Here is a 24,371-nt window from a genome sequence, read left to right on the forward strand (position 1 = left end):
GCTGCAGTTCTCGGGGTTGCAGTCTGACATGACTAAGCGACTGAACTGATACATATATATATTTCATTTGTCCTCTTAAAAATAGCAACAAAACCCTCCCTAAACTCAGTCATCACTCTTAAAAAACAAAGACAGCAAGAACTTATTGTAAAGTACATGGAACTCTATTCAAGTTATGTGGTAGCCTAGATGCGAGGTGGATCTGGGGGAGAATAGATACATGTGCAGGCGTGGCTGAATCCCTTCACTGTCCACCTGAGACTACCACGAAATTGTTCATCAGCTACACCCCAGTACAAAAAAAAGAAAAAGCACTCAAACAAAACCCCCATTTCCTTTGCTTTCCTGTATCAATTTGACATTTCTTTTTCTATTTCAGTGAAATAGGCTGATGATCCAGACCTTGGTCAAGGGCAGAGCACGCAGTCATGAAAGCCAGAGCAGTGACTTCAAGGGGTTTTAGGCAGGAGGCTTTAATGTCTGTGCCCTGTGTCAAGTTCCTCCCAACCCCAGGACCCGCTTCACCACTGCAGTTCTCAAGTGCCATCTCTCTCTACCAACCAGTACTCTGGTCATCTCCCTGAATACATCCAGCTCCTGTAACTGGCTGTAATCTGTTCCCCAAAAGGCTAAGATTACCATGTTACTTACCTCACTAGGAAGCTTTCCAAAAGCCGCCCACACAAGCATACCCCTTCTCAGAAGAACCTTCCAGTTGTGCATAATTTAATAAAACTGACCATGTAGGATAATGCTGTTTATTAAAAATATATTCAGGGAGAAGGAAGTCAGTGCATTTATGCAATTTTACATACACATCTGTATTTTGAGGTTCCATTATTCCAACAGTTCATATAAATCACTGTTTCAGATAAGAGAAAAAAAATGCTTTACACAGGAGATCAGCAATTGGTTATAGGTTTGGTAGTATGAGTAGGCTTGTTGTAAAAATAAAACCACCTCTTCCAATATTAAAGAGTGTCTCCTTGATGCTGAACAAGTCTTTAGAGTTAAGAACTTTTTCTTGCATAAGAATTAACTTGAAGTTCTTGAAAACAGCCAATTCTCCATTTTCTATAAATATAAATGCTTTATTTTGTCTGGATTTTTTTTCTTTTGAGGTAACAAAGGAAGCATTTTCAGTGATTTGTCACTAGGTTATCCCTTACCAGGTATGTCAACTACTGCAACGTCAAACCTACGACCCATACAAAAGCATTTCTCAGAGTTAGAAATACAGAATACGACATTTTCAAACAATGTTCTCATTACAGTAGGGAAAATAAAGTGGGTCAAAACAACCAAAGCCCAAGATAACTGAATTAAAGGCTTGATCATCTTTGCTGATGAAAAATGAACCTCAGCATCCAGAACCTCTCCCAGAAGGATTTGGTTTCTGAATGCAGTTAGGTCTTTCCCCAGCAAGCCTCCTTTTTCATCACATTTTTCCCCCCGTGGAATATCAGCAACATTCCCATTTCCTCAGTCTACTCACTGACAGGAATCAGGAGCACAGTCTCAACACCTGTTGGACTAACAGGAAGACACGCTCAGTTTGCTGGCAATAATCCTCACTGTGGAAAAAGCAAGAGCTGAATCTCATGTCTTAGATGCAGAAGTTGGGGCTGCCGCCCGGCCTTAACGACCTTTATGCACGGGATGCCCCAGAGGAGGACAGGAAGTGACGTCGGCCAGCCAGCTGCACCTCTCCTTTCCATGTTATGTACCAAACTCACAAGAACAGCCAAACGTGGGACACAAGGGCTTTAGGATACTACCTTCTTCAGAGAATGCTAAGTTGAAGGGCAGTTCCCCATCACCGCCAACACAGGGAAGCAGAGCTGAAGCACAGGAAGAGCAGAAAGTGTCCCGTGGACTCTGTAGAAGGGTTTGGCTAAAGCATCTAGAATTCTCTCCACGTCTGTTCCTAATGAGACTACCAGACACTCACAATCCACTTTGGGGGTGGGGTTGGGGAGAGGCTGGGGGGAGGGGAATACATTTCACTAACTCTTTCTTCTTAAATAGTCAAAAATGTTTTCATCTACAAAGCAGAGCAAATCAGTCACTATCTGAATGTCAACCCCACAGTCGATATTAGCTATGACTAACATCTGACTGACTCCACCTCAGAGAGAACTATAAAGGACAACAAGATCTTAGTCACTATCCAACTGTCTATGTGTGTAAAGCATCCTTAGAGAGCAGTGAGTGGTGACAGGGTTACTCAGCAAATAAATTTAAGGCATAACTGGAGTAACAGCAAAAGAAGGGTATTTTTCCCTATGATGCAGTATTAAGGCCTCTGCCAAGGCAGACTGCTTGAAAATGGGAAGGGTCTTCCTGCCCCTAATTAACCAAGGACCAACCCCCGCCCCCCACCCCCAAGTTAAGGACTTAAGCTGGACTGAAAGCTTTTAAACAGGTTAACTAACTACTGACTTTGAAACAATCAAGCTCCGGAGTGTGATTCAAAAACCATCTAACGTACTCATTAGATGCTGATATCAATGAGGCCAAATTTGCCAGGGCCATGAAATGACTGAAATGGTAAATACAGATATCCAAATAGGAAACATTGTTTATACATATGTGGAAATTTTAACAACAGAATCCTTTAAAAAACGAGGAACAAAAATGTTATGTTCAGGCAAAAATCTTTTGTGCTTAAAGTTTGTAAAAAGGTAGGTTTCAGAACAGTTTAAAAACAAATCAGTTCATTCATTAAAACTAGTTTTGCTTGATTAAACTGCACAGGTCCTGGTGTTGATATTAGAACTGCAGAGACACAGCTCCCTCAAGGTGATGCCAAGGTGAAGCCCTTTGCTTCCTAGAGCCTCTGAAAGGACCCAGGAGGTGCCTCAATCTCCACTCACTGCTCCATCCCACCTAACACCTAACTCACCCAACCGGGGTCACTGCCCAGGTTCATTAAGAAGATGCTCGTATAAGGCCATTTGAGTGTAAAACGACAAAGTAATCTAAATAAAACAAGCCACTGAATTTCTTTAAGGTGGTGGAATAGGGAACAAAGGAGTTTCTACATCAATGAAGTAAGACTTTAGAACAAACAAAATTGATTTCTCAAAGTCCAATAAAAAAAAAATTAGTTCATCCCTCATTTTCAGAAAGATGAACTATTGAAATTCTCTCAAATTTTATGCAACTGGCTTAATTTTGAACCTTAGGAAGGAAGGAAGGAATCTCCTCCCACTTTTTATGTTCAAGTTGCTATTCTTAATTCTTTGAATAGCGCAATCAGCCATGACGCAAATCAGAGCTGTGATGATCTGCTTGAGTTGAGATGCATCTATACAACTGAGAGTTATGCATACAGCACAGAATATAAACCAAAAGGTGAAGCAAACTTTATTTTCAGGTAAAAACAGGAACCTGATGAATTATTGCAGATTTGAGAAATCAGCACATCAAACAACAGGACAGAGCACTGCTTACAGGTGTTCTGTCTGTGTCGAGACAAAGGCCGGGATGTTTGTCCCAGGTGAGCACTGGGAGGAGGGTAAGAGGAGACTGGAGCAACCAAAGACGGTGGGGAAAAAACTTAAAAATGAGAACAAGGGGGAAAAGAAAAAAATTTTGTTTTTTTACTCCAACAGGGAATGAAAACTGCTAATTTTGCTTAAAACCATATATATCAATTCAAAATGCTCTGGCCATAGAATAATAAACATTGGCCAGGCCAACTTGCAGAACTTTTTAACCGACACAAAAGAAAAACAAGCTCTCCCTGCGTCCACTACGGAGGGGGTGGCTGCAGGAATCACCATGTAATAAACAGTCCTAGTGTGTCCCTGGTGTAAGGCCAGTGATACCCCACGGCTCTGTTACATCTAAACTCTTGGACAAAGCTACCTAGTTATAAGGGCTGAATTATACTGACAATATACTTTAATTCCATGAATTTTAAATTGTATCTTAATTTGAGAACATGGAACAAAAGCCCATGGCTGACGAAGATGTACCAACTGTGGATTTTGTACACAAAAAACCTGTGTGAGCGGCACAGACAGTACACGGGTCGGGGTGGGCAAACTCGAGAGGGGTGGGAGGGCACGGAGCGGAAAGCACAGAGCTCGCCTGCTCAACTGTTTCTGTCAAACACACGTGAGCCTGAATTTCTGTACAAGAGTTGTCTTTGGAGGAAGCAAAACTGCAGACTTAGCTAGATGGATACACACAGCCCAGAATTAAACTGCACAGCGACATTTATTGTTTCAGCCTGGAAAAACATCCCTTTTTTAAATTTCACACAGCAAAGCAAGTTAAAAACTTCACTCGTCAAATAAATGATAATTTAAACAAGAACTTGCTAAAGAAACCTCATCACAACAACGTTTTAGGGCCTGATCACTTTTAAGTCCATGGGGCCATTAATGAAGAGGAACCAAGTGTCTCTTATATTCTGCAAGCCATTTTCCTACAACGGGAAGGCGTAACATGTTTCCTTGACTCAGGTGACACACTTAGAAAAGAAATCATGATTGCTGTCTTTTGCTGTAACAGGCAGACACCACGCTTCCTGATGTGATCAGGAAAGATGGAACGACTGCTGCCCTTCTCTCGCAGCCATCAACAGCTTTTCCCGCATTATCTCGAGGCTTGAATAGTCCGGCAACTTAAGATAGTTCACACAGGTCATGACAGAGGGTAGGAAGTCATCTGGGTTCTCTGTTGATTCGAAGGTCTTCCGGACAATGGTCAAAGGTGGATTCAAGCTCCGGAAGCCTGATGAAGAGGGAAGGAAGAAGGACAAAGGAATGTGGTAAGTTTACAGGACGCCCGCCAGACAGCACAGGGAAAACTCGTGTCTCAACCTTGGGGAGAATCGGTCTGGAATCACAAGCATAGGCACCCTTTCTTATCTACTTCCATCAGAAAACGTCCCACACTGCTCTGCTGCACAAAATGACCACAGAGAGAAGGCACTTTTTCTTCCTGGGTAATGAACTCTACCCATTCAAGCTACACGGAGTGAAAGGACTCTGGTGCCTGCTTTAATTACATTCAAAGCCACTGTAACATGGCGGCAAACAGTGCTTTATGCTTTCCTTATGTTTTAAAGAGTGTCAATTCAACCCATATTAGGATTCATTTCTGAAAAAACAGACTTTAGAACCACTTCTCATCTAAGGGTTTATAAAATGTACAAATGCCTGAGAGTCTGAATAGAGGGAAGCAGCATTACATGTACATGAGCAATCCTACTTCAGTGTAAGAGTCTCTATGAACTGCCTTGCTAGTGATCTCTCTTATCTCTTAGTACACTGAAAACTTAACATTGCAATATTATACAACTAGAAAGAAGAAGAAAGTGTTAGCTGCTCAGTTATGTCTGACTCTTTGCAACCCCATGGACTGTAGCCCACCAGGCTCCTCTGTCCATGGAATTCTCCAGGCAAGAATACTAGAGTGAGTTGCCATTCCCTTATCCAGGGGATCTTCCCAACCCAGGGACTGAACCCAGGTCTCCCACATCGCAGGCAGATTCTTTACCATTTGAGTCACCAGGGACCTAAGAGGCACTTGTAAGTCAAAAAATATCCTGCTGTTGGCACTGAAGTTTTGCATGCACACACACTCTCTCTCTCACCACCCCCCTCCACACAGCTACAATAAATCAATAGTTGTACCCACCTCCAACAGGCAATCGTGGGCTACCTGTCACAAACTGGAGAAATAACCTCTGCTGTTCATTGTCAAAACTACTGAGAATCTCAAACAAGAACTTCACAGCCCGACTACAACAGAAATAAATACATCAAAGTTATCTCATCATATTAAAATATACTTCTGACTTACAATGAGCTAGAGACTGTTAAATGTAAATATGACTACATATGAATTCACTTTATAAATGCACACAAATTTGTTCTGTTGTTACAGCTGGAATTCAAATGGAATAGTTACTCTGGTGATAAATGAGACTTGTCTGGGACTGTTACAGGTATTTCCACTCTACTGTACATAAAATGGGTAATGGGGTGACAATGGCATCCCCATCTTTGCCTATCCTGCCCATTTTCACAGAAACACTTGGGGCAAAAAAGCCCAAAACCCCTTTCAGTCCTCAAGTCCCAGTCTTGAGAGAAATGAAGCCAAAATATTGGAAAGCCTCCTTTAATAGATAAACAAACTTTAAAATCTAGACCTATGTGTGTATCTGAAACCTGGCAGAGCCCAGGCCTTACCTGTCATGAGTGTAACCGTGATCTGGCCTGCAGCATTCCATCAGTGTCTTTGCATCCCAAGTGTCTGCTTTACTACCACACAGAAGCTGATCCAGCTGTGTGTTTAAACAAGGGCAACAGATTACTAAGGACACAACTGAGCGAAGTGGCACACGTTCTGTTTTGTGGTGTGCTGATACGAAGTCCACAAGCTTCTGCCTGGTGCTCTTTATACAACGTGCTCTTCCACTATTAATCACAGATTCACTCTTCTCTGTAGCTGACAGTAACAGGTGCCCTGACCATCTGCAGGGACTAGGTTCTAGAGAAGCCTTTAACTGAACCAAAACCTACCTAATTCTTCCCATTTCTTTAGAGGCTTTAACTTCATAATCTACCTCTGACCAGAGAGATTGTATAAATCCTGACTTCTAGAAACACAAGGGCACACAATAACAGAAGCTAACAGAGAGAATACTGAGCAGGAGAGAGAAGTAGGAGAAGAAAGCTGAACCAACAGCAAACAGGGAGGTTTTCCCGCTTTGCAAAGGCACTTCTATGCCAGATGGTTGTCTAGGACTAAGACAGTCAATATAGGACAGATGTTGGAAAGAAAGAAATGCTCATGTCCTTAGGATAAAAACCTAACATCAGTATCCAATTAAACCATCTCTCACCTGGTTGACAGCCCATTTGCAGGATGACTTGTCTACTTTGAGAAAATCTATTCCGCACATGTGAAATTTGCTATCTACTACATGTCACTCACTGTCAAGTACTTTATGTATCTTGTTCAGTGAGACAGAGTTTACCTCAATTTTATGAACGAGTCAGTCAGGTTATATACGAAAACCTGGATAAGGTCACATAGCTAAGCAGTGAGGTTGTTGATTAGTTACTAAGTCGTATCTGACTCTTTGCAACGCCATGGACTGTAGCCTGCCAGGCTCCTCTGTTCATGGGATTTCCTAGGCAAGAATACTATAATAGGCTGCCATTTCCTTCCCCAGGGGATCTTCGTGACTCAGGGTTGAACCTGCATCTCCTGCACTGGCAGGCAAATTCTTTATTGCTGAGCCACCTGGGAAGCCCCAAGTAGTGAGGACTAGGATCCAATTCCAAAAGCAACCCTTGCTGTTCCAGGTGACACTTAGTGCCTAAAGGTGCCAGGTACACACGTTTTCAATAAGTAGCAAATCAGAGTGGACATAAAAATAATTGAGATTAAAATGCTAAGTCGTTCAAAGATTTGCAGATTCAGCCAGAAAATATATTATAGAAAAAATACTCACATCATAATGAATATTCTTCCTCACTCAGGAAATGATCTTATTTTTCCCAAACTACCCTCTTAAAGCACAACGCGCCACAATTTTATTTGCTCATAACAACAGGGTATCTGACTAAAAAGCACAGAGATACCTCACTAAGATAATTACAGGTATGGAACTAGAGATGACCATTTCTTTTGCACACAAGCTACTCACTTCTTCTGGGTAGAAGTACTGGAGATGACTGAGTGGGAAGACTGATTCAAATCCATCTCTAAATGAATCAAATTGCCTGGAAACACCTTCATTTAGTGCCCAAAATATAACCAGCTGCAAAAAAAAAAAAAAGAAAAAAGAAAAAAGGTCTCTTTAAAAATCTGTGACCAGAGTTCAAGTTTCTTTCCTATTTAATATTTGGCAAAGTACAGTGAAATATCCTTCCTGATTACTTAAAAAAAAAAAAAAAATTCCAAGGTCTTTAGAATATGTTCCAGAAAACAGAAAACTGCGTAACAGATAGGTGAGGTCAACTTCTGATTCAGGGTCTGGCCACTAAGAAAATGTAAAAAATGCCACATGCATTTATATTTAGTGTGTTTTAAATTTTTATTTATATAATATCCCTGTGAGTTACAAATTACCTTATCAGATGAAAAACAGATGAAACTTCCCAGGAGGATGAAATGTTATTGAGAATTAAAGATAACATTTCAAGAGTCACAATTAATTTTGGAAAAGTCTGGTCTCAGATCTGTAGGTGGCTTTCTAGAATCCAATGCTCTTTCCATTCAATGTCAGGAATAAAACAAAAGAAACTTTTCCAAAAGTAGTGATGATAAAGACATATAGACTGCAATCCAAAATATAATTTGGATCAGTACAAAATTGTTTTTCCTTAATAAATAGGGTCAAGGATGGTGAGAGGGCAAACAAACATAAACGTCTCTACACAGGTATGGAGAACATCAAAGGCAATGAGGTCAAGTTAAGTGGCTTGAGGAGAGACAACACAAGGGATGTTCCTTTTCACTCATGTTTTTCTTAAACTAAGAAAATATGATGTTATTATATGGCATTCAAGCTTGAAGGCAGAGAGTTCACAGCTATACATGAGGCACTGTGAAATACCTGACAGTGTCTCAAGTGCAAACCAAAGCTAAGGCCTGAAAAAAGAGACTTCATGTAGTCACCCCAGGCATTGAAGGTCTCAAACCAGTCCTTGCAGCAGCTCCCAGACACGCACCTGTGCTCCCTGGATCACCCACCCTCCCCCTCATAGCAGTCGGCCCCACCCCACGTGACCACCGCTGGCCTTCTTTCCAGGGGATGTGGCCAGTACGCACTCTTAGATACTCCTCCAAATTGTGGATGGTGACCGGTATATCCTTTCCTCCTTTCTTTAGTTCAATGTTAGGAAACCCTGGCAGAGTGAAATCCAATCCCAGATCCTCCACGGAGCAGCCGTTCATAGTCAGGGTTTCTAATGCATATTGGAGACTCTCTTTGGTCTAAAAAAAAGTGGGGGAGGGTGTTTGTCACAAATAATAATTCACTCATTTATGTCTGTGTTTATAAAATAAAAGGCTAATAAACTTCATAAGTTTCTTTAGCTCTTAGGCTGTTCTTTGTTATAATTTACACAAAGTCACTGAGATCACATAGGAAATAAACATAAACACTTCAAAATCCAACTATTTTTATATAAGAAAACAAGACCAAGTGTTCCTTCAAAATGAGATGTTTGCTACTCAGTTTGACCATACTCAGATTTCACAGGTCATAACAGATAGCACCACTGGCTCAATGACATGAATTTGAGTCAACTCCGGGAGCTGGCAATGGACAGGGAGGCCTGGCGTGCTGCAGTCCATGGGGTCGCAAGGAGTTGGACACGACTGAGCGACTGAACTGAACTGAATTGTCTGCATAATGGTTGATTTAAGAGTGCAGGCTCTAAAGCCAGACAAACTTTTCACAAATTTTCAGCTAATCTTAATGAATTCAAGGGGGAAAAAAAAAAGTCACTCAGTCGTATTCGATTTTCTGGGACCCCATGTACTGTTTGTTGCCTGCCAGGCTCCTGTCTATGGAATTCTCCAGGCAAGAATACTGGAGTGCTAATTCCAATATATGTACGTAGCAAATAATAAGTAATACAACACAGCTAGGAAATTGCAAATACAAATAATGTACTTTCTAGTCAAAGTAGTTAACTTGTTTTCCCTGCAAGCTCAAATCTAAAGAACATTCAGAGATCCTTCATTCGATTACTGCAGGCCCAGCATTAACAACTCTGTATTCATACAGCAACACTGCGATGAAAACGGTTTCAATGAATTCCTAAGAAAAGTCAAGTCCCACTCTAAAGAGAGATGCATGTTAACAGCAGTTTGTATTACTCACTTTTTAAAAATGCTTAAGATTTTGAAGGCCTTATATAAAATATTATTTCTGAATCAAAGACCAACACACATACACAACTGCAAATTCTCTTTGAAAATAAGATGTCAGGAGAAAGAAAAAGAAGTACAAGACAAAGAAGGTAAATGACTTTCTGAATTAAAGATGCCCCTGGGTATGAAATTCATAGCGGTTAGACAGTCAAGATACAGAAAAGTAATCATTTAACAACAATAAAAAAGACTAGCAAGTTCTGGTTAACAGTCACTTTTTAAAAGAGGAAACGGAAAGCCGCTTAGGATTCCAGATAATTCAAAACACAGAGCTGGGGCAGGGCAGAGTTATTTAACATTAAGGTAAAATACTTTGTTGAGAATGTTTGCTTCTCTGCAAAAACACATGCTTAAGTCTCTCTCAGTTTGGGTACATCATTTCATGACACACAAGGAAGGTTTTCCATTTTTCATTTGAAATGCTTGTCAGCAAAAGGACTTAATAAAAACTCTTCATTTTAATGTTCTCCCACTGGAAAGCTCTCAACAACGCTATTATTGATAGAAATCTAGAATATACAGAATGTCCTTGAGATGTTTAAAAGGGATTAGCCATTTTACATATTACATATTAAATTAAGAGTTACGCTTTAGCCCATTTTCCACGTATTTTTCTAGAATTTAAATTACCAAGTGGACGCTCAGCTTGGACACCTTGTTCCATCTGTATGCTTTATAAATAAGGAGGTAATACATTTAAGAATACCACCAGTCTTCAAGTTCTGGTTGAAGTTCTCTGGAATGTGGTTCTTTTGCTATGCGTCTTACACTTTTAAATTGGTAACATCAGAATAATAAACATTAGAAGAACAAATCTCAAAAGATCTGAGGAAGAGAATGAAGCAGACTACACAGGAGACAAGGATACATAAGAGAGCTTGTAAAAGCTCTAAGACCATGGCCTCCAGAGCAGAGAGCCTGGGTTTGAAGTCCAGCTCTCAGGTATTTCAGCTAAGTGACCTTGGGTAGGCAACTCAAACCATCTGCCTTGGGTTTATCATGTGTAAGTGTGTAAATGTGTAAAGTAGGGATAACAAACACATGTGTATTTCACAGGGGATTAAATGAATTAATACATGTAAGGCTCTTGGAAGAGGGTCATGAATTGTACTTTACTGGTGGGCGGAGAGGTTTGAGGAGGGGTGGTTTGTGGTGGTACTGCATTATTTACCCAAGAGATGATCTTGAGTAAGATTATAGTAGTTTAAATTTTACAAAGTTGGTAAGCATAAGCCTAACTGGTGCTAAAAATCCTAAAACAACAGATTTTATATAGAAAAGATGGATCTGGCTTCTTTAAAAACGAATTTCTCTTAATAAATGTTTATTCAAAAATTACCATTAATAATTATCAATAAATATGGGAGAGAAAATTCTTACAAATCATCTTCTTTCTTGACAAAAAGGTACTCTAAAAGCCCCATCTCCAATAAGCTCCTGAAACATAATGTTTTACCTAGCTATAGAATCTTAATTCTTTATTTTTATTTTATGCAGTTTACAAAATATATGAGTTGATTTATCACTGGTCCATGTTACTTGCCCCAATATAAAGACATCTGACTCTATGCTGCTTCTCAAAAAATAAAATTTTGTCTTCTTCCGATGTCAGATACAGAACCCTACTCTCAGACTGAATCAAATTATTTAATTTTGTTAATATATGAAGAATATACATTAATGATATAAAGATCAAGATTATTCATGAGATCTAACAGAGAAATCTCAACAGAAATAGTAACACCACCATGACCTTTAAAAATACCTTCCTGAGATTTCTCTAGAAACAAATGGGTTGTTCCTAAATTAAGCCATCTTTTCAGAAAATCAATCTGCTGTCCTGAGAATAGCTTTATTGATTTAAATGCTTACTGAAAGAATTCAATATGACAGAGTATCTGCCTGGATACACAGTGAAGTCGCTCAGTCATGTACGACTCTTTGAGACCCCATGGACTGTAGCCTACCAGGCTTCTCAGTCCATGGGATTTTCCAGGCAAGAGTACTGGAGTGGGTTGCTATTTCCTTCTCCAGGGGATCTTCCCGACCCAGGAATCAAACCTGGGTCTCCCGCATTGTAGGCAGACACTTTACCCTCTGAGCCACCAGGGAAGCCCTGGGCCCGGATACATAATGTCCACCTAAAATGTAATAAACAAGCCCTATGGTTTTAGTTAGGGTGTATTTTATTTGCTGGTCAAGTTGCTTACTCATCATCTGGTGTTATTACAGGCCATCTTACCCACTGTAAAATCATGTTTCAGCTGTTATAATAACAATTAAACTCTTCCAATATAAAATAATAACCAGGTCAAACAGAAATCACTTAACACAGACCCCATCTTCTAAGCCTACCTGGGATTTATCTTGTTCAAGTCTTTTCTTCTGTCTGACTATGTCTTCGAGGTGATACACTGACCTGGCTACAACTGGGTCAATGTCAAACAAATCGTGTGACGTCAGCGAAGTTTCTTGCCGGAGCATCCATTTATAAAAAGGTAAGCCCAGGGGAAGGTCCACCTAAAAGAGAAGATGCAAATGCTGTAGTCACATTAAGCTTCTAACAGTGCCTCCATGGGAGAAGGCGATGGCACCCCACTCCAGTACTCTTGCCTGGAAAATCCCATGGATGGAGAAGCCTGGTAGGCTGCACTCCATGAGGTCTCTAAGAGTTGGACACGACTGAGCAACTTCACTTTGACTTTTCACTTTCATGCATTGGAGAAGGAAATGGCAACCCACTCCAGTATTCTTGCCTGGAGAATCCCAGGGACGGGGAGCCTGGTGGGCTGCCGTCTATGGGGTCGCACAGAGTCGGACACGACTGAAGCAACTTAGCAGCAGCAGCAGCGCCTCCATTCTTTAAATGACACTCCAAGAAGTCATTTTAAAAGGTGAAGTAATCCCCGGGGGGCGGGGGTGAAGACGACAAATTTAAAAACTGTTTCTCTTATTACATAAAACTGTCCCCATTTAAACTCAATCTGGGGCCCTGACAGTGAAAAAAAAAAACTGAATACTAAAGATTTCTATTTAAACACTGACCCTAAAAAGGAAGCGTTCAACGATGGACGTATATTCTCCATAAGGACCTCAACACCAAGAGAGGCAGCTTACTCTATTTTGGACCAAGTGAACATAATTCTACTTTAGCCTGTATTACCGCACATTCAGAAACAAGAATTTTAAAAGAAACAATTAGTTGTAATTAAAATGAAACTTCAAAAATAATTAACAGCTCATTTTTTTCAACCAGGATCCCCCAGAGATCAAGCCACCCTTGATTCTCTGAACCTCTGCTACCACAGAAGTGGTCCACAGACTGGCATCTGGGTATCACCTGGATGCTGGTAAGGAAATGTGGAAACCTAGGCCTGACCCATGAGCTGCTGAACCAAAACTGGATTTTCAAAGAAATTCTCCAAGCAATTCATGTGCACATTAACATTTGTGAAAGCACTCTCTTAAAATACAGCATTAAGTGTAGGGGATTAAGGGACTGGTATAGAACAGAAGTATAACAGAACTGAAGAAAAACAACTCTAAACTTACCAATCTGAAATCCATGATAGCCTTGGCCATTAGTTTTCCTAAGAAGCGAAACTTCATTTTAACCTTTGCGATATGAGCTGGCTTAGCTGTCCTACCAAAGGGAAGTGCAAACAGGCCTTGGAGGTTTTGAATATACTTGGTCCCTTCTTGGCTTCCTATAAAACGAGTAAATCATCAAACTTTGGGTGTCATTTCACAAAATAAGGCAAAACCCGGTAATTAAGAACATTTAAGAAATTCAGTATTCTCAGGATCAGTCAGTAGATCACAGAATGAAGTCCTCTGGAGATGGAAGGGCCTCTCTTGTTGGATAAATGAGAAAACAAAGGTGAAAAAAAATGTCAGAGGTCCTGGCCCGCCACTGTAAGCTAAACATATATAATGAATTGTTATGGGCCCTTTCCCTGATAATGACAAACCGACACACTCACAAATGAGTTATTTACCTTTTGGATTGCTAAGAGTTACTTCTTCCCCTCTCCAGAGACCCAAGTCAGCTCTCTGCAGTTCCTGAGATACAAGTGCATAAAACTCCAGTGTAGGCCCAAGACCTGTGCCAACCTACAGAGGAAAAAAAGCAGGACAAGGGAAAGTTTACAATCTGTGCTGTCCCCTTTTTTAACCTGCTGACCTTTTGGCAAAGTCGATACTAATAGCAATTGTTTATCAGGATATATTCAAGCCTACTCCCCAAACTGTTGTCTTCCCTCAGTCCTGGTCACCTAGATGGAGAGCCCTTTATCACTTCCCACTCCTTGCGGCCCCAACATTTAAATTGTATGGTTTAAGTTCGTACACTGACAAGATTAGTCTTGTAGCCTCATGCCCTGGCCTCAGGGATAGATGGCAGTGTCTTGAAGGGATCCCCTTCCCTTCTCTCTTTGTGAACTGTTCCCCTGGTCCAAGAACAGTTTCCATGTCCACTCTGCAGCAGAAGCCTCTGTAGCTTTCCAGTTACTCTGCTCCTTTTTCAGAACTTACATTCTGGCTGCAAAAGGACTCATCACCTTACACTGCCATGATTTCACTCTATGCTAATGGTGTACCTCACCTGGGTTAACTTTAGTTCACCTTGTATCCTTTATAGTGCCTGGGAACATATTAGCCATTTAACAGAGGTTGCTGAATAAAATACACATAAAAACATGAAGGTCTAAACCCACATCAGCACCCACAGGGCTAACTCAGAGTGTGTTGGTGCTGCTTCAGATCCGGGGTGCCCTGGAGTCTCCCAAGAGCCGGGATACATACATGGGAGTGGCATGCCTTGGAGAGTCTGATTTGGGAGGTCTGATTTACAGCCTGGGCACTGATATTTTTAAACAAGCTCCAAAGGGGGAGCACTGAGTAAAAATCCCTGCTCCATGAGACACATGATCCTGGCAGTCATCATTAACTTTCATGTCCTATGTGCTCACACCATAAATCAGATATGCAACTAATGACAAGTTAATACCATAATTTATAAGCTTATTCTGTTTATAAGCTTATTCTAACCACAGTCCTGTTAGGAAGGTTCTATGTCACTTACTGATTACTAGTAAATAATGGGCATTATCGTACCATTAACATGGTTACTTTTTTAAAGGCACCCCCACTAGCTTAGATCTAGTCCACTGAGTAAGTGTAACTTTCTAAACAGCTACCTGCTTGGACCTGGCAATGCTTCCTGCCCCAGCTCACATCAGTCAGTACATAGTTTTAACTGCTATCAGCATTTACCTCCTGTTGCAACCAAAGCCTTGGAGTCATCCATGGCTCTTTCCCTTCTTGCATCCCATGTAACAACCCTCCATTAAACACTGGAAACCCCATCTTCAAAATCTGTGCTAAACTGGTAACCAAAGGATCTCTCATCTAGCCCAGTGCTGGAGCCTGCTAAGTGGTCTCTTGTGTCTCTACACCTCACATCCTACTCGAACAGCTCGAGAGTGATCCTCATACAGCCCAAGTTCACGTCATTCCTCCATGCCCTCCAAAGGCTCCCCATATCTCATTCATGCAGAAGCTCAGATTCTGAGCTCGGCCTGCACGTCCTGTGTGACCCCTTGACACCTTCTAGCTAGCGTCATCCTTCAGCAGGACAAGAATTCTGCCTCAGGGCTTTTTGCTTCACTTTTCTTTTGCTAAGAGATAGTCTTTCCCCTAGATAGTAATGCTTGTGGTGGTTTAGTTTCTAACTTGTGTCTGACTCTTCTGACCCCAAGGATTGTAGCCCACAAGGTTCTTCTGTCCATGGGATTTTCCAGACAAGACTATTGGAGTGGGTTGCCATTTCCTTCTCCAGGGAATCTTGCCAAAGCAGGGATCAAACCCTTATCTCCTGCACTGCATGTGAATTCTTCATACCTCTAAGCCACCAGGGAAGTAACAGTACTGGCTGTTGCTCAAGTGTCAACTTACACCATCCTACCCCCGCCCCCATCATGCTCTTATTTTGCTTTAGTTTTCTTCAGCACACATCCTAACATATATATGTGCACATGAGTGAGTGAGTGTGTATTGGCCTTCCCAAACTAAAAGCTCTGTGACAGTAAGGACTTTGTCTCTTTTGTCAGCTCTGGAGAAAGGTGGGAAAAGGCAGCAAAGAAAAAAACTGCATTAACACCTGGCGTCCACCAGATGGTGCTTTAAAGCAATTATCCCTATCTCCTTTCAGCATAATTACCCCAGGCTAAACAGAAATCATAGATCAAAGCAGCCTATTTTCTTCATCCCAATATTTTTATTTCTAACAGGAAAACAGACTCAACTTAAAATATTAAATGACACGGGAATCACTGCATCCACCTTCATTCTAGCAAGTCTCTGCGAGAGAGGAAGGACCAGGGCACAGCTGCTCTGACAAGTCACCCTCCACTGGGTGACCAACAACCCTCCAGACCAACCGAACCTTTTCAGGGATTTTCATCCTACCCAGCCGCTTCTTTAAAAAAAAAAAAAAAAAGCAGATATTCTGGTTTTGCATAATCAGTTTTTAAAGGAATGTGGAGGTACAAAACTTGCCAATCTCAAAATGTTTCTTTGGCATGTGGATCACTTACAGCGGAGAACAATCAAGGCCCAAAAGACGGAGAAGAAACTTTGACTCACTCGCTAACTGCCTAGAAGAATTAGACAAAGGGCCTGTCCCCAGAATAGAGCTATCACCAGTGGCATCTGCAAAGAATACAGGCCAGAGACGGCCAGGGACAGTTTGGGGGGTGGGGCGGCGGGGGACAGAGCTTTGAGAGCAGAGTCCACTCTTGGGTCCCATTGTCGCTGCCTGGCCCAGCAAATATTTATTTACGAAACATCTGCTCCATGTGAATTGCCTTCCTCTCCTTTGAAGTCTGAAACCACTACCCCCACATCCTCTTTTGTCTTTGGGCTAAAGGTGGTATTTAAGATGAGAACTTTGACCATTTTGATGAGTTAAGAGTCTGTTTCATTTTTTCCTGTAATCTGTCCCATGCCAATTTTGTAGACCAACCAGAAGAATCTAGAAGGGTAGAGGAAAATGTCTTCCTCTCCAACAGGCAGGAAAAACATAAAGGTCTAAAAACAAACACTGAAAAACAAAAACAGTTTGACAACTCTCTTATTTGAAATTTTCAAAGTCTTTTTCTTTCCAAAATTAAAGCTTATATACTGCTGCTAAGTCACTTCAGTCGTGTCAGACTCTGTGCGACCCCATAGACGGCAGCCCACCAGGCTCCCCCATCCCTGGGATTCTCCAGGCAAGAACACTGGAGTGGGTTGCCATTTCCTTCTCCAGTGCATGAAAGTGAAAAGTGAAAGTGAAGTCGCTCAGTCGTGTCCGACTCTTAGCGACCCCATAGACTGCAGCCCACCAGGCTCCTCCGTCCATGGGATTTTCCAGGCAAGAGTACTGGAGTGGGGTGCCATTGCCTTCTCCAGCTTATATACTAACATATATTAATACCATGTGACAGATAATGTGCTTTTTATATTTTAGCTCATTTAATCATTTTAACAACATAATGGGGTAGGTACATTTATTGTGCCCTTTGCTGGGTTATCACTGGGGAGTTTACATAACTTGCCCAACTTCATATAGTCAGTAAGTGGCAGCACCAGACTTGCCAGTCTAGGCTCCTAACCTTTCACTGTTGGGGCGGCTGGGTCACCTGTAGCTTCAAATCCTGGGCTTGGGTGGTTTGCTGAGCCCAGAGACTGGCTTAGTTCCTCCCTGGCTTACCAGTCATCTCTATTTGATAATGGAGCCCATTTCGTTCTGACATTTTAGATCAAGTTTCTTCTAGAGCTAGTGAGAAAGACTTCCTAACAGCCACCAGCTGACTTAAACGGTTGAATATGACTTATAACCTGAGGCCCTGGGCACATATGAAGCCAGCACCTCTCCCAACTCCTCTTTCCCAACGAAGCCAGCTCACGGACTCTTTGCTTCCAGAATCATCAGGTGAGACTCATTAATGAAAATCATAAAATTATGATTTCTCTATCAGTAATTCAATCCTGTCCCCTGGAATAATCAGTGTGATGCTATTCTGAACCTGTTTAGGACTCATGTAAGATGCAACCTGAAGAGAGGCATTAAGGATGAGAGAGAAAGGACACTCATGCCTGGTGAGAGGAAAATATGGAGTTAAAAAACATAGACAAGGCATGTTTAAATAACCAAGCAGACCAAGCTGACTAGGGCAAAGATCTTACAGTTTTATAAATAAGAAATCTGGGTTTGTAAACACATAAGTACTGTATCTCTTCAGCCTGGCAGATTACAGTTTGTGGGGTTGCAGAGAGTTGGACACGACTGAGTGACTGAGTCGGCTAGCAATCAGTATAATGGAACATTATATGTTATGTTCATGAGTTTTAGAAATCTAAAGACTTAAGTTTTGTCCTAAAGAAAAAAAAATTAAGGGAAAGAGAAAGGAAAGCATCCTCAGGAGACTCAATACTTCTGGGTCAAAGTAGACAGAAAATCATTATTTCTGTCAAAATCTGATTATTTCTGTCAAAATCAGTGAGCCTCTGGTGCACTGGCCTGGCTGTTTAAAAACATCTCAAAAGAAACAAAAGACAAAGATTAGAAAGAAAAGTTGTCTTTTTTCATTGATGACATGACGGTCTCCAACATGGATCAGTTAACTACAGCTCACACCTACTGCCTGCTTTGTACAGTCTGTAAACTAAGAACGAGTTTACAATAATAAAAATTCTTGAACAATCTCTCATCATGTGTAAAAATTACATGACTTCAAATTTCAGTGACCACAAATAAAGTTTCACTGACACAAGGCCACGCTTGTTTCATGTCTGCATTGTGCAGGGCCATGTTCACGCTACCAAGGCAGAGCTGAGGTGTTCTGATGAAGATCCAAGGGCCCACAAGTCTGAAATATTTATTTTCTTGCTCTTTATAGAGAAGTTGCCCAAGCCCTGTATCTACAATCCTCCCAAATGATCAATTTAGAAATTTCTAGAACCAATAAGTTTATCAAGGTCACAGGAAACAAAGTCAAGGTGAATAAAGGCTGCTTTATCTTGATGTGGTAGTGGTTATAGACCGCATACATCTATCAATTTTCAGAACTGTGTAACTTAATGATAAAAGAGTGAATTTATATGAGTTGTAGCTCAGTAAACAGTAGTTGGAAGATTTTGAAAGTTATATTTAAAATCTTTCACTTTATCAACCTAAACAAACACTTGCTTTTCTGCCAGGGGAAAAAACCCCAGTCTTTCATTATACGATGTAACCTCAAAAAATGGAGAACTTGGAACAAATCACTGAAGGGAAAACAGACTAAATCTCAGGTTCTGAGATAAATTTCCCAATCATCTTTTAGAACTTCACAGGACCAAGAAACTCCAGTGCCATCTTGTCACAAGCACAAGTCAACAGCCTCCTAAGCTCACCTCATTTTCATACTGGATTTCTAACATGGCCCGTGAGCTGCCAAGATCCTGCATCACAGACTCCGCTTGTTTCAGCAGCTCCTCTCTGTTCACAGTACGCTGCAAAAGCAAGTACAAATGTGAGGAGATTTTAATAAACACATGGCATTTCTCTCGGTGGGGGGGGAAGGAATCAATTGTTAAAAATTATTTCTTAAAAAAGCACACCTCAAAATGTTTAAGATACAGCTGCAGTGCTACAAACATAAACAACATCCTGCTATCGTGAAGAAATGCTGAGTGTAATTACTATCTTGAGCACATGGGATATTCAGAAAATTCAAGATGGTAAAGGAAGGATCTCTGTAACCTTCTCAAACATCAATGGAATTCAGAGCTGTGGCTCCACAAAGTCTCGCTGGGTACATTTGCTGATGATGGAGAAGTAACATGCAGGTGATAGCTGAGCAGCAGACCGCCTGGCTCTGACCTGCAGAGATCCTACAAGCACTACTGCAAACATCTACTGAGGATTCATGGCGCCAAGAAAGGTACTGACAGACTCCCAAATTCTACCACTGCTTTGTGTTTCAGAATGATAAATGATACGAACAAAGACAGGATCTAAAAAATGTTTTTCTGTTTCACTTCTCATTCCTCCCAATCCCCCCTCTTTAAGGCCATCACTAATGGCTTTCATGGAGCCATTGTGGAGACAGACATTTTTATTACAAAGACAGACTTGAATAAGACTCCTCAGCAAGAAAGAAACAGATGAACACACAAGTCCTGAGGAAAAGGCAGTGCAGTGTGGGAAGTGCAGGACAGGTCTTGGATGGAAACAGCCCAGGGCTATGTGGTTTAGAGCTATCAATGTGAGGCCAGGATTAGAAGCACAAAAAAATGAAGTCAGCAACACAAGGGCTGACTGGCTTAGACACATGAACACATCAGGGATGTGATGTATCTCTTCTGATTGAACTGATTCACCAAGGGAATGATGTGGATTTGATTAATTCTACCTACAGCATAAAGGCATCAGTTATAAAAGGGAGACAGAGTTCATAATTTAGAAAGAAAAGAAAGTCTCAATTAAAGAACACAGATGATGTTTTTCTGTTTGGAGACTAAAAGAGAAAAACAATCATAAAAATCATTATAGAAACTGAGGATGGGAGAGGACTCTTACTGGAGTAAAGAAGAATCTCAAGAGATTCTAAGACATTGACAGGAAAATATGGAGAACACATTTGGATAAGAAGAAAACCAAAGACTATGACTAAGGTAGGTCCATGAATCAAGCTCCATGTTAGATCTATGAATCAAGGCAAACTGGAAGTGGTCAAACAGGATATGTCAAGAGTGAACATCAACATTTTGGAACTGGCAAACTAAAATGGACTGGAATGACTAAATTTAACTCAGAAGACCATTACATCTATGACTGTGGGCAAGAATCCCTTAGAAGAAATGGAGTAGCCATCATGGTCAACAAAAGAGTCCGAAATGCAGTACTTGGATGTAATCTCAAAAACAAGAGAATGATCTCTGTTCGTTTCCAAGGCACACCATTCAATATCACAGTAATCCAAGTCTATGCCTCAACCAGTAATGCCGAAGAAGCTGAAGTTGAATGGTTCTATGAAGATCTACAAGACCTTCTAGAACTAACACCCAAAAAAGATGTCCTTTTCATTATAGGGGACTGGAATGCAAAAGTAGGAAGTCAAGAGATACCTGGAGTACGAAGCAGGGAAAAGGCTAACAGTGTTTTCCCAAGAGAACACACTGGTCATAACAAACACCCTCTTCCAGCAACATAGAAGACTCTACATATGTACATCACCAGATGGTCAATATGGAAATCAGACTGACTACATTCTTTGCAGCCAAAGACAGAGAAGCTCTATACAGTCAGCAAAAACAAGACTGGGAACTGACTGTGGCTAAGATCATGAACTCCTTATTACCAAATTTAGACTTAAATTGAAGAAGGTAGGGAAAACCACTAGACTATTCAGGTATGACCTAAATCAAATCCCTTACGATTATACAGCGGACGTGACAAATAGATTCAAGGGATTAGATCTGATAGACAGAGTGCCTAAAGAACTATGGTCAGAGGTTCATGGCGTTGTATAGGAGGCAGCGATCAAGATCATCCACAAGCAAACAAAATGCCAAAAAGGCAAAATGGCTGTCTGAGGAGGCCTTACAAATAGCTGAGAAAAAAAAAGAGGTAAAAGGCAAAGGAGAAAAGGAAAGACATACCCATTTGAATGGAGAGTTCCAAAGAATAGCAGGGAGAGATAAGAAAGCCTTCCTCAGTGATCAATGCAAAAAAATAGAGGAAAACAATAGAATGGGAAAGACTTGAAATCTCTTCAAGAAAATTAGAGATACCAAGGGAACAGTTCATGCAAAGATGGGCACAATAAAGGACAGAAATGGTATGGACCTAACAGAAACAGAAGATATTAAGAAGAGGTGGCAAGAATACACAGAAGAACTATGTAAAAAAGATCTTCATGATCCAGATAACCACAATGGTGTGATCAGTCACCTAGAGCCAGACATCCTGGAATACGAAGTCAAGTGGGCCTTAGGAAGCATCACTACAAACAAAGCTAGTGGAGGCAATGGAATTCCAGTTGAGCTATTTCAAATCCTAAAAGACGATGATGTGAAAGTGCTGCACTCAATATGCCAGCAAATCTGGAAAACTCAGCAGTGGCCATGGGACTGGAAAAAGTCAGTTTTCATTCCAATCCCAAAGAAAGGCAATGCCAAAGAATGTTCAAACTACTGCACAGTTGCACTCGTCTCACATGCTAGCAAAGTAATGCTCAAAATTCTCCAACAGGCTTCAGCAGTACGTGAACCATGAACTTCCAGATGTTCAAGCTGGATTTATAAAAGGCAGAGGAACCAGAGATCAAATTGACAACATCTGTTGGATCACTGACAAAACAAGAGAGTTCCAGAAAAACATCTACTTCTGCTTTATTGACTACGCCAAAGCCTTGGACTGTGTGGATCACAACAAACTGTAGAAAATGCTTCAAGCGATGGGAAGACCCAACCACCTGACGTGCCTCCTGAGAAATCTGTATGCCGGTCAAGAAGCAACAGTTAGAACTGGACATGGAACAACAGACTGCTTCCAAATCAAGAAAAGAGTACATCAAAGCTGTATATTGTTACACTGCTTATTAAACTGTAGGCAGAGTACATCATGAGACATGCTGGGCTGGATGAAGCACAAGCTGGAATCAAGACTTCTGGGAGAAATATCAATAACCTCAGATATGCAGATGATACCACCCTTATGGCAGAAAGAGCCTCTTGATGAAAGTGAAAGAGGAGAGTGAAATAGCTGGCTTAAAGCTCAACATTCACAGGACTAAGATGATGGCATCCGGTCCCATCACTTCATGGCAAACAGATATGGAAACAGTGACAAACTATTTTGGGGGGCTCCAAAATCACTGCAGGTGGTAACTGCAGCTATGAAATTACAAGACACTTGCTCCTTGAAAGAAAAGTTATGACCAACCTAGACAGCATATTAAAAAGCAGAGAGAGACATTACTTTGCCAACAAAGGTGTGACTAGTCAAAGCTATGGTTTTTCCAGTAGTCATGTGAGAGCTATACAGAAAGCTGAGTACTGAAGACTTGATGCTTTTGAACTGTGGTGTTAAAGAAGACTCTTGAGAGTCCTGTGGACTGCAAGGAGATCCAACCAGTCCATCCTAAAGGAAATCAGTCATGAATATTCATTGGAAGGACTGACGATAAAGCTGAAACTCCAATACTTTGGCCACCTTAAGCGAAGAACTGACTCACTGGAAAAGACCCTGATGCTGGGAAAGATTGAAGGCAGGAGGGGAAGGGGACAACAGAGGATGAGATGGTTGGATGGCATCACTGACTCAATGGACATGAGTTTGAGTAAGCTCTGGGAACTGGTGACATGACAGGGAGGCCTGGCATGCTGTAGTCCATAGTGTCACAAATAGTTGAACATGACTGAACGACTGAACTCGTCTGTAAACCAACAGGGAGAATTAGATGCATCACATGTGTAGTTTTCCCACTATTTTAAAAGCTCAGTATGACTTAACTTTAAATACTTATGGGAGAAACTTACTTTTTTTCTGTCCAATCTAGGTGCAACTCTGCTATCTTGAGAATCAGACTGGTTGATCTCTGGGTTGGTATCAAGTAATCTTTGCATTGCTCGGTCCCGATCAAATGCAGTTACATAGAAAAGCATTTGCCGGGTATCAAAAGGGAAGAAAAATGGGCTGTAAAAAGATGTGATATAAATTTATTAACAGAATTAGAATCAGAACCCACTTAAAAATCCTATCTTAGAAACAACTTTTGATATGATACAGATTAATAATTACAATGTAATCAATAAAAATGGTCTACTCAAACTAATTTTGAATAATCTTCATAATTCTTGCATGAACTTTCTAAGTGATTTAGTAATAATACATTAAGCAGCAATTCACTATGAAATCTGAAATTCAACCACTAAGATCAAGTCCATCCAAGATCATCTTAAATCTACCCAACAATCTCTTAGTAAATATGTATAACATGATTTGCTCAGCTGCTCAGTCGTGTCTGACTCTTTGCGACCCCATGGACTGTAGCCTACCAGGCTCCTCCATCCATGGGATTTTCCAGGCAAGCATACTGGAGTGGGTTGACATTTCATGATTAGGGAAGGTTAAATTTTAAAATATAATCATCACTTTACCAGCCCACCCCATTTCACCATATACACACAAATAATGGTTTTACTAAACTTATGATTTTCCTCTTAGTTTTGGCATTTGTCAAGTCACTCAAAACTGCCAAAAGGCAGCTGGTGGTTTTTAAAAAAATGAATGCTGCAGTAACATAGGCCTTGCTACCTCCTGATACACGATTTTGGAAGATCTTGACACAGAGCTGCCAAGAGCATTTCTTAGGGCTTCCCTGGTGGCTCAGAGGGTAAAGTGACTGCCTGCAATTCAGGAGACCTGG

The 24,371-nt window shown here is 41.0% G+C and overlaps 1 protein-coding gene across 26 annotated transcripts in view; it reads right to left on the minus strand.

Moving 5' to 3' along the window:
• Window positions 1-744: 744 nt before the first annotated feature.
• The window catches only part of TRIP12 (thyroid hormone receptor interactor 12), a 156,871-nt gene continuing 133,244 nt past the window's right edge, over window positions 745-24,371 (minus strand). For all 26 annotated transcript variants that reach the window (XM_061387190.1, XM_061387179.1, XM_061387165.1 and 23 more), the window contains 10 exons: window positions 23,482-23,638; window positions 19,351-19,449; window positions 13,911-14,025; window positions 13,465-13,619; window positions 12,268-12,432; window positions 8,803-8,967; window positions 7,676-7,789; window positions 6,210-6,304; window positions 5,656-5,759; window positions 745-4,746 (listed from right to left, as the gene is read on the minus strand). In XM_061387190.1, coding sequence (XP_061243174.1) covers window positions 4,550-4,746; window positions 5,656-5,759; window positions 6,210-6,304; window positions 7,676-7,789; window positions 8,803-8,967; window positions 12,268-12,432; window positions 13,465-13,619; window positions 13,911-14,025; window positions 19,351-19,449; window positions 23,482-23,638 — 1,366 coding nt within the window. In that variant the 3' untranslated portion in view covers window positions 745-4,549. The remainder of the gene's footprint in view (window positions 4,747-5,655; window positions 5,760-6,209; window positions 6,305-7,675; window positions 7,790-8,802; window positions 8,968-12,267; window positions 12,433-13,464; window positions 13,620-13,910; window positions 14,026-19,350; window positions 19,450-23,481; window positions 23,639-24,371) is intronic.

The sequence above is a fragment of the Bos javanicus genome, chromosome 2, assembly GCF_032452875.1.
Source record: "Bos javanicus breed banteng chromosome 2, ARS-OSU_banteng_1.0, whole genome shotgun sequence".
Lineage (NCBI taxonomy): Eukaryota > Metazoa > Chordata > Mammalia > Artiodactyla > Bovidae > Bos > Bos javanicus.